An 18,031-nucleotide genomic window follows, 5' to 3' on the forward strand; every position below is an offset into this window, starting at 1 on the left:
TGAGTCTAGGCCTGATTGAAAGCAAACATGCATGGATCCCCTCCAACCTACCCAAAACCAGATCTGGGCCACATAATTTCTGAGAAATCTAGGAACAATTTAGAAGTAAACACAACTGCTCTTCCACTGCAGAGACAATGCCTGGAAGCAAGATCTGTCAGTGTCTCCATCCAAAAGAACCAGCTGTCTGCTACTCTTCCTCTCAACACGAACATACACACACACTCATGCACACTCGCTCTTCTGGGGGAGATTCCTAAGGAGGGGACACAATTACATGGGAAGACAAAGTAATAGCTTGGTAAGTACAGTCTGAAGAGTGGTGACATTTTCACACTGAAGCCTGTGAATGGCACTTCCCAAAGAAGCAGGGAGGATTGTGACAAGCTCTGGTGATGGTGACACCACAGGACTGACACTGTGGAGTGACTGGGACTTCTGCTGGGGTTCTGAAAGGCCCAAAGAATGTCACCTCTTGTCCCCATTTGAACTCAGAATAAAATCTGAGAAAGACCTAGGACCCCGAAGCAGCGGAGACTGAAATACCAGCTTTATAACTCATAAAGGTGTCTGGATACTATGGCAGAGGTGTAGGGGCTGAACAAGTGGGCCAGAACTCCCCTGAAACAAGCCAGCTCCCCAGAACGGCAGGCCTCCTCTGCTGGACTGGCCACAGGATGGCAAGAGCCCAGGATTTATGCTGTCTGCAGGAAACAGGTCCTCCGGAGTTCCCTCTCCCAGACTCAGTAAGCAGATGGGTCGCTCTGGTGCCCAGTGAGGGGACGGAGAAAGCAAGAAGACTAGAAGCCAGGAGTGTTCTCCATGGATATCTCTTTACCCGAAAATGTGAGGAATGGAAATCAGTATCCTCATCCCGCCCCGCCCCCACCCCTGGGGTTCTTTTCTCTGCCCAGGACACTGCTGTCTGGCCAGCTGCACTCAGAGGGCACCACAGTGAGAGGCTAGCAGGGCAGGAGGGACTCAGGAGAGGCACTGGAAGGGAGCACAGCGGCTGCTGTGTCCTTCCCATCTTCCCTCCATGCCCCTCCCTTCCTGAGCCTTGGGATGGCGCACTGGGATAGACTGAGATCAACAAACCTAAACATGTTTTGGTTTGAGGTTTGGCAAATTCCATAACTCCAAAGTATTCCACAAATGTTTTGTGTTCTGCAAAACCAAAAAACATTGGCCAAGCACTTTCCCCCTCCTAATTTTTAAGCCCATGTGTTTTTAAAGGAAATGCAATCCGTATGTTTTGGGTACATTTATATGCAACTCATCAAACCATGCTTGTCTGTATGAGTCATTTGATGTCTAAAACTCATGGGGAAGATCATAGATTCATAAAAATTCTGTTAGCACCAGAGGGGCAATAAGTGAAGCACTGGTTGGAAGGTAAGGAACTGGATTCTGGTGTTGGCACAGAACAACCAGATCCCAGAAGATGTACAAATAATCCCTTCTATCCTCACTCATCCATCACTCTTTCCCATCTGCAAAATGACCTTAATAATTCTTGCCCTCATCAGATCCTACAGGCAGCTAGTGAGATTTCAAGACTGATTATCAGGTAATTCTGACCTTTTTAAAGAGAAAATACAAGGGCACTTGTACCTGCCATGGGTCTATATTAATCTAGCTTCTTAGAGTGCTGGAAGAGAAAAAGGTTTCTGTATTTAATTATTTATCTTTGCCCTATCATGAGACAGGGGATTTCAGGGTCATTATGTCACAGTTTCACCTGCTAGGGAAGGTCAGCCTGACTTCCTGCCCTCTGCTAGGGAACCCCTTGTTTATAGAGGGTATAGCAGGCAGATGACAAAGCCATGGGGAAGTCTACAGAGATAGGTGGAGAACATACAGGTTGTTTTATTTGGAAAAGTGAAGGTTCTGAGTACTTGAGTAGTATCTCTAAGTAAATGATGGGTTTTTAGAGGAAGAGTTCTAGTCTCCATATCTGTTGAAGATAAGTCAAGTTTAAACTATTAACATGGTAGAGCTCAAAGTTCACAGGCTTCGAGGTCAGGCAGACCTGGGAGTTACTCTGTGCTCCAGCTTTGCTATATGATACTAGGGAAGTTTCTTAGGCTCTCTGAGCCTTGGTTTCTTCATTTGTAAAATAAGGGTCATTTTAAAGATTAGAAGAAAATAGACTAAATAAAAGGTCTAGAACAGTGTAAGTGCTCAATCACAGATGATTTCTATCATTACTAATGTTACTTAAAGTAGCCTACAGCTTTTAATGGGGCATCATAATTAAATATCACCACAATACCAGAAAAATAAATAAATAAGGCATTGCAATGGGCTAGTGAGGATCCATACCTCTGCTTTCCTGGAGTCCTTACAAAGAAGAGTAGCCCACAGGACAGAACAAACAAATAACTGTCTGTCCTGAGCAGGAAGACATTCACCAGCCCCAAAGCAGACCCAGGACAAATGTCAAGGTTCCTTCTAGCTCAGTGAGGGGACAGGAGGACCCCAGGACTTGAACCAAGTTGTCACCACAACTTCCCAACCAGAGTCAAATGCTTCAAGATACATGGACTTATTCTCAAGATTAAAGTGTGGCTCCAGTTCTCAGAGCATAGCTCCAAAACTGGTCAATACAGTCTATCTTTTTCAATTTTCTGTTCTGGGTCATGCCTCTGAAAAACAAGGACTCCAATGGAAGAAAAAAGCAAAAAAAAATAATCAAAACAATCTTTGGAGTGCCAAGAAGAAAATAAATACTCAATGTCACTGAGGAGACAGAAGCAAAGAAAGAGAAAATAGTTGAACAACTAAAGTCACTAAGGTTGACCCTAACTGTGTCTGGGACAGAAATTCTTAACTTTTGGACATGGAAATTTTCAAAAACCTGTTGAAAACTATAGACCTTTCCCCAGAAAAATGCACACCTGCTCATGCACACACATTTTTCCTTATAATTTCAGGGAACTCACAAAACCCCTGGAATCTACCCATGGACTCCAAGCTAATGGATTTTAAATACCCTAGAGGCTTCTTTATGAAAGGCCATCTTCTACTGAGCACACCATTACTACTAGCAAGGTCCTTGATAAGCCTAGAATGCAAAAAAAAAAAAAAAAAAAAGAAAGAAAGAAAGAAAGAAAGAAAGAAAGAAAGAAAGAAAGAAAGAAAGAAAGAAAGAAAGAAAGAGAAAGAAAGAAAGAGAGAAAGAAAGAAAGCCTAAAATGCAGAGCCCTGAAAAGAAAGCGACAGGAAACAGTTCAAAGGCAAGTCCTGAACACGGAATATAAATAACTGGCAGGAGAGAACTGTCTCAAATGGAAAGAATAAGTACGCATCCCTCACTGGCTGAATTTTGAAGACAAAGGTCTTTACTGAAGAGGGAAGCATTTGGCCTTGGAATTCTCATGCCTGCGTTCTAGTGTGGCCACACAACTAACCAGTTGCTTGATCTAGGACACATTATTCAATTTTGTCATCTTCAAACTAGAAGTTTAGGTCAATTTTACTTTACTCAATAGATGTAACCTTAAGAAATTCTGAGGTAAATAAAATTTTATAGCAATCTAAGTGTATTTTAAATGTATCATAAGAGCTTCATAAAGAAGTGCTTCCTTAGGGGATTAAGAGTACATTTATCTCGATGAGCACTGAGTGATATATAGAACTGCTGAATCACTATATTCAACACCTGAAACTAATATAACATTGTACACTAGTTATACTGGAATTTTAAAAATAAATAAATTTTAAAAAAAAAGCAGTGCTTCCAGGGGTCCTGGGTGGTGCAATCACTTAAGTACCTGACCTTTGGTTTCAGCTCAGGTTATGCTCTCAGAGTCATAAGATCAAGCCCCGCATTGGGCTCTGAGCTCAGCGAAGAGTCTGCTAAAGTTTCTCTCTCCTTCTCCCTCTCCCTCTGCCCCTCCCTGTCCTCACTTTCTCTCACCCTCTCAAATAGATAATCTTTTTTTTAAAAAAGTGCTTCCATACATCATTTTGTAAAGGAAATGGTCACTACAGAGGATTTTTAGCATAAATCTGGATTCAAATAGAATGTGCTATATATAGTTCATGAAGTGATTCTAAATATGATACTAGATAGTTTATCTGAAAACTCTTGCAGAAAAAAAATAGCAAAGGTAACTCCAGACAGTCTCTGTCATTCAGATGTAAAGAAATGCCCCCAAAGGGGAAAATGTCTGAACACTAACGTAAATAGTTAACTGCAAAGCCTACACACTTTACAACACACACGTGTCACATTTGTGGTTTCAGTATAGTTTATATAAAATGAAATTTTTTTGACTGACTAACCTTAGATAGATCTGTACTCTCTGAGAATTTCAGTTCTCCCCTAGCTCTCTGGATTACAGATTCTGATTTTATATAGGAAGGGTGGGAAAGAAAGAATTTAGAGAGAAGCAGAATTAATGAGAAAAATGCCACAGCTGCTAAGACCATTTACAATAAGTGCAAATAGTCCTGCAAACATCAGCAGTGCCTAAGAGTTTCCCCATGTGACAATCTAACCCTAATGATGATGCTGAGGCATCAAGAAAGGTCATGTTCTATACACTGTCTTTACTAAGGCGGGCAACATATTTTGGGGACATTTCTTAGGAGAAAAATGGTTAATTTTTAAACAAAGTTTTTAGCTCTTAAAGGTAATAATTTTCTGATAATTTTTATTTGTTCACACTTCCTTGTTTCCTGATAATACAAAATAAATGAGATACCACTGTAGGTGCTGCTGCCACCTATAGTACTCATCAGAAACAGTAGCAATCTTTCAATGATCATAAATCACCAGAAAATGTGGTTTAAGTGCCTGGATTACCTAGCATGATGCAGGGAGAAAACCACCATGAGGGATCCAATCTGGTGATGTACAGTGTGTTAACAAAAATTGGAAAACTCAACCTTTGGAGGATTGGTGTTTTGATTCCCAGATCAGCTTGCCATCTCTCTTTGCCTCAGTCAGCACAGAGGCACAGTGTGCCAGTGTTCCCGGAAAAGCAGGAGTCAAAAGCCACCATGGGAATAATGTCACACAGCAGAGAAATGTTGGTAAGTCTATTTCCCGATTATTCTTACCTGTTTCTTCCAGAATCTCTGAATCCTTTAGCAAAAGGGTTTCGATCAATTTTTAATCTGGTGATCTAGAAACAAACAAAGAGCATAAATTGTGTTTACATTAACTGATTTCTTTTTTTGGTAACTCCTAGAAAATTAGCAAAAACAATCACTCTGTTAGTAACAGCTGTTGTTTTTATTTAGTTTCCTTTAAGTCTGAGATTTAAATGTAAGTTGATATAGGACTTGGGCCTGGCACACAGATGTCTGACCCACCTGACCCACTTCTCCTTAAAAACCAAGGTCTTCCCAGTATGTGACTGTAAACTCTCCTCTGCTCACCTTTCTTGCCCCCAGAAAAGGTGATAAATCACTTGCCTAGACAAAGGCATGGAAATAGAAAACTGGGCAATGGTCAAGTCCTTGGTACATGACATATAGGAAGCACTTGAAAAGCACTTGTTGAGTGAATGAAGGAGGGAGCGAGTGAGTGAATAATGAACAAATGGATTCAGTCAGTCCAATCCAATGGCATCAGGCCACCAATCAACCCACCTCAGCCTGAGAGAAACATATAATTGACTGCCCTTCCCATTTCACTTTATTTGTCCTTTCTCTGCCCCTAGATATCGTTCATTTAATGACCAAAAATGGTCTTGTAAAAGACACAGAAAGTAGCTACACTTTTATCAAGCTTGCACCCCAAGAAAAATCTATAAACAAGGGACTCAATGGGGCAGGCTACACCAGTCTCCAAGGCTCACAAGCAAATCAGAAGGCACAAACAACTGTGTGAGTCAGGTGGGATGAGTCCTCAGGGGTCATTCTGCTTCAACATCCGCTCAGCACATAAGCCCCTCTCTACCACATCTCATCATTGTCCCCCTCAAACTCGGCGAGGGTCCTACCCATCACCCTCATGCCCCCAGAATAAAACAAGCCTGACCAACAAATTCCACATGTGCTCTTATGCTTCCCCTTTCAGCCTTGGTCATGGGAGGCATTTTTGATATTTTTGTGTCTAAACCAGATGTTAATAACTCACTATCTTCAAGCAACAGAGGCGTCAGGGTTGGGGTGAGGGAGTATAGGAAAGGAGGCAAAGCACTTCAATGGAAGGGAATTGTAGAAAGAAGGGAATCTCATTACTGAAGACCACCTTTCCATTTCTGATCATTGCAGAACTTATCATGTCAGGGCGGCTAAAGTTATTTCTTATGTTGCAGATCTTTCTGAGTGCCTCTTCCATCTCACTGTGTCAGAGTGGAATTGCCCAAAGCCACAATCTTTAAAGGTCTTTAAAATGCAATGTGAGATTCTGACCAACAGACTTTGACTTGAAAGTACCAAAGTTGTTTTTTTTTTCCCCTAAAAACATTCCTTGCCTCGAGAATGGTACACTAATAATGTAGCACTAATAATGTAGCAAGAGCAATTTTACATCTATTTTATAGACCAGAGCAGGAGCCTTCAGGCCTTGGCTTTCTAAAGTCTAGTGTCTGCCCTGTGAATATTGTATTGAGTTTAAAGACTGTCACTGCTTTTCTGTTTCTGACTTAAAATTCTTTCTTTTTTCCTCCATAATCCACAGCAATAAACTGCACACCATATTTTCTTTTCAAGTTGGGGTTATAATATTTTATTTTCTCTTTCAAGTTGACTTATCCTGTCCAGCTCATTTACGATAGGGTTTTCTGATATATGATTGTGCTGCCATGATTTGGGGGCCTCCACAGACCCCTGTAAATAAAATGACATTCTATTTCATGGATCTGGGAGAAAAGATTGCAAATCTGCTTCCCACAGCTCAGTCTATCTCTGGCCAAGAACTCTGTGTGAAGATTTAATAGAAAAGTGCCACCAAATGTTAGGAAAAACAGCACCTCTATACTTGTTTCAAAGCTTTTAATGGAGATTTAGAGAGCTTCATGTAGTGTGGTTGCATACTCATTATTTATTTATTATCAAGTACCTTTATGTGCAAAGCAAGGTGACAGGAGGCACAGGTGACAGTGATATATAGTCCATATATGGCTGTGTATTGTCTGGTTCCCCCCACCCCAGAAGCTTATAATCTAGAAGAAAAAAGTAAACATATACACTAACACAAAACAGAAATTGGTAAGGTTTGCAAGGAAGGCAAAGTGCCATGAGAGCTTAAGGGGAAGTAGCGATGAGTCCCAAGTTGAAGGGCTCTGAGGTTTCACCTTAGAGATAGCACATGACCCAGGCCTTGAAGGATGTGCAGGACTTTAATGAAAAATGAAAAAAGGGAAGAAAGGAACAGTGAAGCATGTCATAAGACATGTCCTACGTAAGCCAGAGCATTGAAGTAGAGAAGCATGAAGGAATGAAGTGCGCCAGAGAAGCACTAGAGTCCAATCTGGCCAGAGTGCAGGGTCAGCGGAACAGAGCCAGAGAGGTTGCCCCAAGGCCATATCCCAGAAAGCTTTCACTGCCCTGCTTAGTCATTTATAAAGCCTAGAGGCAGAAGATAGCAATTCAAACAATGTAACCCAAACTACCACCCCAGTTGATGCTCGTGCTGACAACTTTGCCTTTGTCTACCAATACCAAGGGTAACAAGGACAATAATTTGGAGGAATAAACCAATATATTTTCAACCTTGATAATCCATAGTCTCATGATTCCCATATCAAGAGCTAGCCTGGGGGGATCCCTGGGTGGCTCAGCGGTTTAGAGCCTGCCTTTGGCCCAAGGTGTGATCCTGGAGCCCCGGGATCGAGTCCTGCGTGGGGCTCCCAGCATGGAGCCTGCTTCTCCTTCCGCCTGTGTCTCTGCCCCTCTCTCTCTCTTTCTGTGTCTATCATGAATAAATAAATAAAATCTTTAAAAAAAAAGAGCTAGCCTGGTAGCCTCAGATCTTACAAGAGTATGTCATATAGCATAGAAAAGGATGCAAATGACAGTGGTCACAAAGGACAGCAGGTCACAAAGCCTGCTGTCCTCTGGAAGATAAGGATGTAACATAAGGTGAATGCTTATCAAATGGGAAAAGAAGTAAAAAAAGCTTCCCCTTCCACCCCAGCTGGTGTATGAAAAAAAAAAGAGGAAACAGATGAAAAAGAAGCAAGCAGGTAGATTTACATGTGCCTTAGCTCCCCACTCAAACAAAGATCGAGGGGTGCAGGTGGTGAGCTTCAGAGGAAGACTGGCAGGGCAACCTCTGCACACACACAGGGCTGGCTGCATCAAAGTAAAAATGCTGCCTGGTCTGAAGAATCAGGAAGAGGACCAGGTTAGCATCTCCAGGCCTCCTACCACCCTTCTGTGGTAGGTCAGAGACTTAGAAGTCCTCATATCCCATGACAGGGAAGCCAGGGTGACCTTAACACAGAAGTGCTACAGCCCAGGCAGGAGCCCAACAGAGGACCTAGATGAGCACTGAGGTGAGGCTGAGCCATCCAGGGAGGCCCAGGAGGCCCAAGTGAGGCACAGACACAAAAGTACAAGCTCAGCCATCCTCTATCAGTAGAGCATGTCCACACAAGGAACCCAAGGCCCAGACCAGACATGACGGTCTCCAGCAAGGGCCAGTGAGGCCCATAGCAGAGGGACCCACAAGAAACCACATGAGGACTCATAACCCCCACTACCTCTGCCCTATGCACACACGACACATCTAGAGGCCATCTGGAGTAGTGTAGGAGGCTCATTTGAATAGTTCATTTTCATCCCTACTCCACAGTTGTGTGTATCAATTACACCCAAATATGGCTGTCAGCCTCCATCTCCCCACTTTTGACCAGAACACAGTCATCTTTTCACTCAACTACTCTATATAACCTTTGGACTAATCTCTCTTCTTCCACTTTTGTCCCTGTCTGGTCTCTTCTCTACACAGCAACCAAAGTGATCTTTGTTAACACGTATAAGGACCACATCATTCTCATCAGTGACTATCACTCTACTCAAAACTCAACCCAAACTCCCTGGTTGGCCTTGCAGAGCCAGCATGGCCCCAGCCTACCTCTCCACCCCCACCCATGCTCCTCTACACCTGGCTCACAGTCTCCCACCAAACTCAGATGCTCTCAGGCTACAGTGTGTCAAACTCTTTCCCTGCTCAGGCCGCTCACACTCAATCTACCCCTGAACAAAAATGTTCTTTTCTGCACTCTTCACATAGCTGATACCTCATCCTAAGTCTCAGTCTAAATGTTACCTCCTGAGAGAGATCCTTCTTGATCATCCCTCCAAAATAGGATGCTTTCAGGTAAGAACCATGTCCATTTCCTATACCATTTTACTAAGAGCCTAACATGACATGCTACCTGTGCTCAATGAATATTTGTTCAGTGAGTGAATGAGTGGTGAGTGCATGAATGAATAATGTGGGAAACAGGGATCGCCAGCCCCAAAGCCATAACATGCCTTGGAAAATACAGACCAGACAACTCCCTTGACCCTATCTGCTTTCACTGCAGCATTATATAGACAGAAGTCTCAAGTGTCCTACTAAGCAGAACAAGGTCTATTAGTAACTGCCCACGCAGCTAAAGTTATTCTACAGTGGTCATGTTCAAACTTACTCCAAGGATAATGAGGAGACATGGAAAGTACAGGGGTTGGGGGAGCATTTTTCTTCACTGATTTGATTTCCATAACCTTACAGTTTTTTTGTGGAGTTTTTTGTGTTTTTGTTATTTTTTTTATTTTTTTATTGGAATTCAATTCACCAACATATAGCATTACACCCAATGCTCATCCCACCAAGTGCCCCCCCATTGTCCATCACCCAGTCACCCCAACCCCCCACCTACTTCCCCTTCTACTACCCCTTGCTCATTTCCCAGAGTTAGGCGTCTCTCATGTTTTGTTACTCTCACACTGATATTTTCACTCATTTTCTGTCCTTTCCCTTTATTCTCTTTCACTAATTTTTATATTCCCCAAATGAATGAGACCATATAATGTTTGTCCTTTTCCAATTGACTTATTTCACATACTGATTTGCATAGTCTGCATCATAGAAGACCATAGCACATGAAGAGGTGGTTGCCGGCTTGCCACCTTTGGTTTTAATCATTTTCACTGACTTTTTGCCTAGTAACATGCAGGCAGTTAATAAATGAGGTATACGTCACAGTGCACAGTGTAGACATAAATAGCACAACCTACAAAGAAAATGAAACTTCAATATCCTGAATATGATTTTACAATACTGAGGCTGAAAATGCCTCCCCTTATTAACACTCTCTTATTCTTTTTTTTTTACCATATTTCTTTGAAAGGTGTTCATCAAGGAAGAAAAAGAAACTTAGCCCATATAAAAAATAAAAAAATAGAAAACCTCTGTGCTGATTTGATTGGAAAGTTAGAGCACAACTGGCTCAATAGTTTAGGATATAATGAGTGGCTCATAACTCCTATTGGATTTGCTTACACAAACCTGGCTGTGGTTTCAGACTTCCTATCTGGTTCATGTAGCCAATTCTCATCAAGAAATAAGACTGTGTTACCTGAGGAGAACAGGGCTGTGTCTTTTTGAAATCTAGTTTCCTGTTTGGAAAAAAAAATCAAGGCTCAGCAGCCTTTTCCCCTTAGAAAAGACAAAGACTCTGCAATGGAAATTTCCTGCTAATTCCATGAGGACAGGCTGGCGTCAGCTTCTTCCAAGAAAAAGCATTCGGTGTAGAGTCACCTTTATTCCCACCTCTACTACTTCATTCTCCACGATGAGATTCTGGGCATGGCATACCTTTCCTCTCTGCCTTAGGCCTGCCAAGTTGGCACTCCAAGAGCAAATAATAGTAATAATAACTTCAGTATGCTAGCAGCCCTGGGAGTCTATGGGTCAGTCAGCAAGGGTGGGAGGAAGGAATGGGAAGGGGGGAAAGAAAAGCATAAAATATTTCATGAAAATAGAAACTCTTTCTTCACATTTCACTATTACTTATGTCCAAAGAAGCAGAACCACAGATATGTAAGGAGACTGGTAGTGGAGGTATGCTGGCTAATTATTCATGCAGTCATTTTCCAAGCACATATTCAGTGCTATGCACCATGGGACAGACACAAATGCCTTAGAGTTACACAGATGGAAGAGTCCTTCCTCTTAATTAGTGGTTTCTGGGCTTCAGGGCAATTCTAATTCCCTCCCTCCAACATCTGAGGGATCAACATTGATATTCCAGTTACTTATTCTATCAAACAAAAAGAGTTATATCTACCTACCATCTCTTGCCATCATCATTTCATAAAATAAATGACATTTTAGTATCAAAAAAGTAAAACGGACAAAATAAAATACAGTCTATTTAAATGAATGTTTAGGTATAAAACGCCCGCATATTATCTGTATTTTTTTCATTTCTCAGTGGACTATAAAATTTTTCTCCATAAATTGGTAAATGAGAGGTAAACCATTGATTTGTAAATGAGGATTCTGAGGTGGAGTGATTTGTCAGATGCAGTACATTCTATCAGCTGCAGAGGTGGATCTAAACCCTGAGTTTCCTAACTCCCGACCTGGTATTTTCTATCATGTCAAACTGGGTTTTGTAGAGGCACAATGTTTTGTTCTCAAAAAGCTCAAAATACTGAGAGGAAGACTGGTCAGGCACATAGCTTAGAATGGGACAGGGTCACGAGAGAAGTAGAGTGTGATGAGGGAAAGCTCATTCACAGCTGAAAAGGTAAGGAATGTGGTAGAGGAAAACGTAAGGAAGGTTGGTGTTTGTACTGAATTTGAAGAATGGAAGGAAGCTAGATGAATAAAGATGAACAGAAAATTCATTCCTGAAAGGACAACAGCACACGCAAAAGCAAAGCAGCTACAAAATGCCAATAATAGTAAAACTCTCACTAGATTGCTGAACTTTTGTGGGCACGTGATGTAGATTAGCGGGGAAATGAGCCTAGAAATGTAGCTGGTAGCTAGCTACAGAGGACCTTAATAGAAATACTTGGGGGGATCCCTGGGTGGCTCAGCAGTTTAGTGCCGCCTTCTGTCCAGGGCGTGATCCTGGAATCCTGAGATCGAGTTCTGCATCAGGCTCCCTGCATGGAGCCTGCTTCTCCCTCTGCCTGTGTCTCTGCCTCTCTCTCAATCTCTCTCTCTGTGTGTGTGTGTGTGTGTGTGTGTGTCTCATGAATAAATAAATAAAATCTTTAAATAAAAATAGGAAGACTTGGGATCTTGGACTAGACTTACTTTAGCACTGAGGAGCTGACAATTTTTGACAGGGAAAGGATGCAGTTGGAGCTACGCTTTAGGAAGACCCACCCCCAAAAAATAAAATAAAATAAAAAAGGAAGACCCATCCCTCAGTGACTATATGTGATGGCTCATAAGACCATAAGACTCAGTTGGAAGCTGTCATAACAGCCCAAGGTGGAGAGAGGGCAGGTCCAGAACAAGGGCAAAAGCAATAAGATTAGAAAGAAAAAAATATTCCATCAGTAGAAGCAAAACAGTCTGGTGGCATATTGGATGTGTGGAGAGTCAGGTGTCCAGCCAGCCTGGGTGTCATGATAGAAGCCAACAGGAGACATAGGCTTTAACAATGGAGAGGACCAGTGGGAGTGACAAATGAATAGAATATCTTGGAATATTTTGCTTACCAGCAACAAAACACCAAGTTCCCACCATTCCAAATGTGAACTTGCTACAACTCTATTAGTCTAGACTGGTATGGGGGTTAAAAAAAGAGTTGACACACACAAACATTCAAATAATTTCCAACACTTGTGTGTGTTGGCTGCCTCTGCTTGAGAACAATAAATTGTTTTCCACCCTCACTCATTAAAAAGAATAAAGAAAAAAAAGAGGAAGAAATTATTATTTCAGAGCTAACAGAGAACTTAGAAAACACAGGCTAACTGCTCATTTTCTTGAAGAAGAACTCAAAGCCCAGAAAGAAAATACTTTGCTCAAAATGACACAGGTAGCTAGTGGGACATTTAGGATGAAAACTCAGGTCTCCAGTGTGGAGGTTTCTCAAAGAGTTAAAAATAGATCTGCCCTATGACCCAGCAATTGCACTGCTGGGGATTTACCTCAAAGATACAGATGCAGTGAAACGCCGGGACACCTGCACGCCGATGTCTATAGCAGCAGTGTCCACAATAGCCAAACTGTGGAAGGAGCCTCGGTGTCCATCGAAAGATGAATGGATAAAGAAGATGTGGTCTATGTATACAATGGAATATTACTCAACCATTAGAAACGACAAATACCCACCATTTGCTTCGACGTGGATGGAACTGGAGGGTATTATGTGGAGTGAAATAAGTCAATCAGAGAAGGACAAACATTATATGGTCTCATTCATTTGGGGAATATAAAAAATAGTGAAAGGGAATAAAGGGGAAAGGATAAAAAATGAGCAGGAAATATCAGAAAGGGAGACAAAACATGAGAGACTCCTAACTCTGGGAAATGAACGAGGGGTGGTAGAAAGGGAGGTGGGCAGGGGGTGGGGGTGACTGGGTGATGGGCACTGAGGGGGGCACTTGATGGGATGAGCACTGGGTGCTATTCTATATGTTGGCAAATTGAACACCAATAAAAAAATAAATTTATAAAAAAAAGAAAAGAAAACTCAGGTCTCCAAAAGGCTAGCCTACTGCTGTCTGTGGAAAGTACACTGCCTTTCTTTAGGAAGACTGGATAACATTTCATTTCAATTCCTCTTTGCTCTCCTAGGCCTCCTAACCATTCCCTTAAAAAGAAATACATGAGGTAAATAATTTTGCCCTGAAATGTTAATTGTTCTCATTCAAGACAGTTGAGGGAAATAAAAACATGGTAGTAGGTGATCTAGCTCACAGAAGAGAATAGTTTATGCTACCTGGCGTCTCCACGACAAGTCTGAAAATGATTGCTAGGTAACAGAATGCAGACCTCAAGATTCCTGGGGGAAATACCTGAGGTTATTTTGCTTTACTAGAAGACATTATGTTATATGAAATCATATCTACAGCCAAAGGGAATGTTTAATAATCATGTACATTGATGTATTCAGGGACTGGAGACTTGTGAAACAGGCAAAAACCACTATCTTGATATCAAACTGGGCAGAATTAGGTGTATGTGACTCATCTCTCTTGAATTCACCAACACGACATGAGAACAGAAATATAAAAGTAGTTACCTATTGATTATAATACCTTCAAGAGCCAATGCAGGTCCTCTGATTCCCAACGATCCACTTTCTTCTTAATAAGCAATTTATTTTGTAAAATTGCCTCTACTCCCCACTCTCCTTCATGCCTGTGCAGACCCAGCAATTTCCCAACATAGGCTGACTACTAGTAATCAGATGCTGGGTGTGTGCCAGAGGCTTTACTCATGTTCCCTCATCTAGTCCTCATCACTAACTTGATGAGGCCAGGACATTTTCAGACGAGGAAACACTGATGAGTGGAGGTAAGAAATTTGCTCAAAGTCATCAGTGGAAAGGTCAGAAATGAGACCAGATATGTCTGCTACCAAATACTATGAACTTAATCATGGTGTCCAGCCCCCAACAAACCACCAAGACCCCCATCCCAGTTCAGATGAAGACAAAATATTCATGTGAGAAGAATGTACTCGGACATGGGAATGCTGTGAGAGAAGGCAAAGGAATTGAGAGGAATTTCAGGCAGCCATGTTTGGTCTTCTTTCATTGTCATTGTCGCGGTGAATTGTGGCTGTCTAGTTTCACTTTGGGTTACAGTACTGATGTTCTTGACCTCTACAACTGATCTCAGTGAGGCAGCAGAATGTCCATTCACCAGTGTTCTAGTTTGCCCTACAATTAAATTCCAAAATTGCAATATTTGTTACATATCTCTGCTTTCATAAGAAACTAATAATTAAAATGGTGGCTGGGAGTCTTGGAAAAAAGTCTAATCAGTTGTTCAGAAAACTTAATGTTGTGCTCCCCCTCTCCTGAACCACACAGTTAATTTCAAGATTCCAGTTGCTCCAAAGGGCATGTCTATATTGCTGCACTATCTTGTTTCAGAGCTTTAAAAATCTTGATTATTAAAGATTCCTGTAAGGACCCTCTGTGGCCTCTGTTATTTTGCTATCTAAGGAGCTTGAGAGGATTCAATAGCTTTTAAATGCTACCCAAAGCAAACTAAAACCCTTTCTCTACTTTAGATCAAATGTGGCAACCACAAGGAAAAACCTAAAATCGGGCACACTGTACAGCTGCTGAGAAAGCCCAACAAGTATATAGTACTTGTCTACCAGACTAAAGGGTTGTTGTATATCAAGTTCCTCTGAAGGCAACATCTAAGGAGAAAGCATCTAAAGAGTTTTATCCACATGCAGTATGAAAGATCAAAATACTCTTACTATATGAACCAAAGATTACATTACTCACCTTCACTTGCCTGACACATAGTAAGCACTCAATAAATACTTAGTAAATGAGTATTTTTTCCTCTATTTATTTCTTTGTCAGAGCACCAAGCATAGTATCCAACACAAAAAGATATTTAATATTGTGGTAGAAGTTCATTTTGCTCCAAGCAGGCCCAAAATCAAAATATGCAGACTTTCAAGCAAAATAAACAAGCAAAAACTCTTCTTTTCAGAAAAGTATTCACCTCAGGATCCTATTAATTAGACAAATTGTCAAAAGATGAAATACAGTGTAATTTGCAAAAAAAATGAGATGCATATGCAACTTTCAGGGAATTTCATAAAGTGAGATCACTTGTAAGTCCATCTACTTACCCTCCTTGAAAAAAGAACATTGTCTAGAATGCCCACAACAATTCCAGACTTGGCATCTCTCTTCCCTCTCCCCGCACCTCACTCACACTTACTTCCCCCATTAGTCTGCCAATTCTCATGTGTGTCTTATCATCAGAGAAAGCATCAGCTCTTCCAGGGAACCTTCCCTCACTCCCTAAACCCAAAAGCACCCTGTCCACATCTCTGTCATTAAATTATTCCACTGTTTTATCATTATTTATTTACATGTCTTTCACTCAACTAAAACTCTTCTTGCTTATGGAGAAATAAGTCAATCTGCTCGATTTCTCTATTAAGATTGGAATATTGTAAGTTCTCAAACATTTATGGAGTGAATGAACATATTGCTGACATAAAAACACAGATGTTAGGGTGTGGCTGGTGATCACACAGAGGTAAATTTAGTCTGATAGTGTAAATGGAAGCAGTGGGTCTTCAATGGATTTTGAGAGGCTTGATGACTTTGATGTAGCTGATGCAGGGATACATGGAAAATTGCAGAAAAGAGGGAAGGAATGAATCAAACCTTGGTACTTGCAAAGGAATTGCAAATGATGAAGAACGAACGTTTGCCACATTGTAGGAGAGACCATGAACACGGGTACAAGTGCAGAGAGACATGAAAATGACTTAGGAGATTCAGTCCTCCTGGTCAAAGATTTTGTCTTTGATCTAAATCTAGACTATACCAGCTGCTACTAGGCATCATGGCCTTGTCATCACCAACATAGCATTTGCACAGCAAGCCTGGCATCTCTCATTCCAGCTTTTCGGTGTCATGAGAAGGACAAAGCATTTCTTATCAAAAGCATGAATAAGCTCCTTTGAAAGCAGATACAGCAGGAGACTCTCAAAGGCAGCCTCTTACCTGCTGGTTCTGGTAGGCTGTGACTGTGGTAAACACTGTCTCAGGGAAGTTGAATGTTTTCACGCCATCCCCAACAGGGACAGGTTTGGTGGGCGACAGGTCACTGCTGAAATCCTTGCGGATCACGTGAACCCGAGGCTGGTATTTGTGCATAGAGTGCAGAATGATCTGAAATGAGAAGGGGCCATGTTATGCCAGAGTTGCTCAAAAGTCCCTACATCTTTTCAAACTCTCATGCAAACACAACCACAGGAAAGAAGCACTATAGGAAGAACATGGATTAGGGGGCTGGGATGTGTAGGAAAATGGAAGTCAGTGTACTTGCCTATGGCAGGAAGGACTAAGTGACTGGATAGCACTACATGGACCCAAACAGCAGAGTATCCCAATCATTGGGGGGTGGGGTGGATGTGGTATTGCCTTAATTGGACCATACTGAATAACTGTCCCAATACCAAAGACAGCACTCTGCTAAAAAGTCTCAGAATCTCAGGGATCCCTGGGTGGCTCAGGGGTTTAGCACCTGCCTTTGGCCCAGAGTGTGATCCTGGAGTCCCAGGATCAAGTCCCACATCAGGTCTGCATGGAGCCTGCTTCTCCCTCTGCCTGTGTCTGTGTGTGTGTGTGTCTCTGTGTGTGTGTGTGTGATTAATAAATAAATAAAATCTTTTTTTAAAAAAAAGGGCTCAGAATCTCTATGTGATAGTTGCTCCCTCTTTCACATTTTCATCATGGGCTCATGCTATCTTTACATTCTCTAAACTGTTATCTACACTTTGTTACCAAATTTATTGCCACTCTCTCATATCCTGTGAGTGAATGGTGTATGTGTGTTCTTTCTTCCTTGGAAAATTGTCATTTCCTTAAAGACAAGAGCCATGGTTTTAGTTATTCCATCTTCCTGTAGCACCCATCTGGATCCTGGCATTTAGTGAAAGTTCTATGTACGCCTGGCCATGAAATATAAATTAATAACATCAAGTGCCCTAATGATACCTGGAAAGTTTTAAGATCTATTCTTCTCTTAAAAATAGATACATTTTCTTGACAAATCAGCCCAAACCGTCACTTCAATCATTTCTGAGTTTATTGTCCCATGAGTCATTCCACTGAATGTTGTGATTTCCTTCATTTTTAAACATGTCCTGTGTTTCTGCCTTCAGACTCTCCCCTGTCTAGACTGTGGGTCCCTGGAACATGAGAACTCTGATAAACACAACCCAATGCACAGCAGACATTTGCTAAATGTTGGATTTGTAATAAATGAAATTTCATGGGAGGAAAAAAAAAGAACGTATGCTTATACTTAAAATGATTCAAAGTGGCATAGAAATTCTTATTTTACCTGTTTGAAAAAGCCTAGAACTAGTCAGCTCTAGAGCCAAAAGGGAGGA

At 41.5% G+C, this 18,031-nt stretch overlaps 1 protein-coding gene across 4 annotated transcripts in view; it reads right to left on the reverse strand.

Moving 5' to 3' along the window:
- The window catches only part of TBX15 (T-box transcription factor 15), a 123,487-nt gene that overhangs the window by 25,520 nt on the left and 79,936 nt on the right, over window positions 1-18,031 (reverse strand). For all 4 annotated transcript variants that reach the window (XM_055312689.1, XM_055312686.1, XM_055312688.1 and 1 more), the window contains 2 exons: window positions 16,638-16,805; window positions 5,071-5,135 (listed from right to left, as the gene is read on the reverse strand). In XM_055312689.1, the coding sequence (XP_055168664.1) occupies window positions 5,071-5,135; window positions 16,638-16,805 (233 nt within the window). The remainder of the gene's footprint in view (window positions 1-5,070; window positions 5,136-16,637; window positions 16,806-18,031) is intronic.

The sequence above is a fragment of the Nyctereutes procyonoides genome, unplaced genomic scaffold (assembly GCF_905146905.1).
Source record: "Nyctereutes procyonoides isolate TBG_1078 unplaced genomic scaffold, NYPRO_anot_genome, whole genome shotgun sequence".
NCBI lineage: Eukaryota > Metazoa > Chordata > Mammalia > Carnivora > Canidae > Nyctereutes > Nyctereutes procyonoides.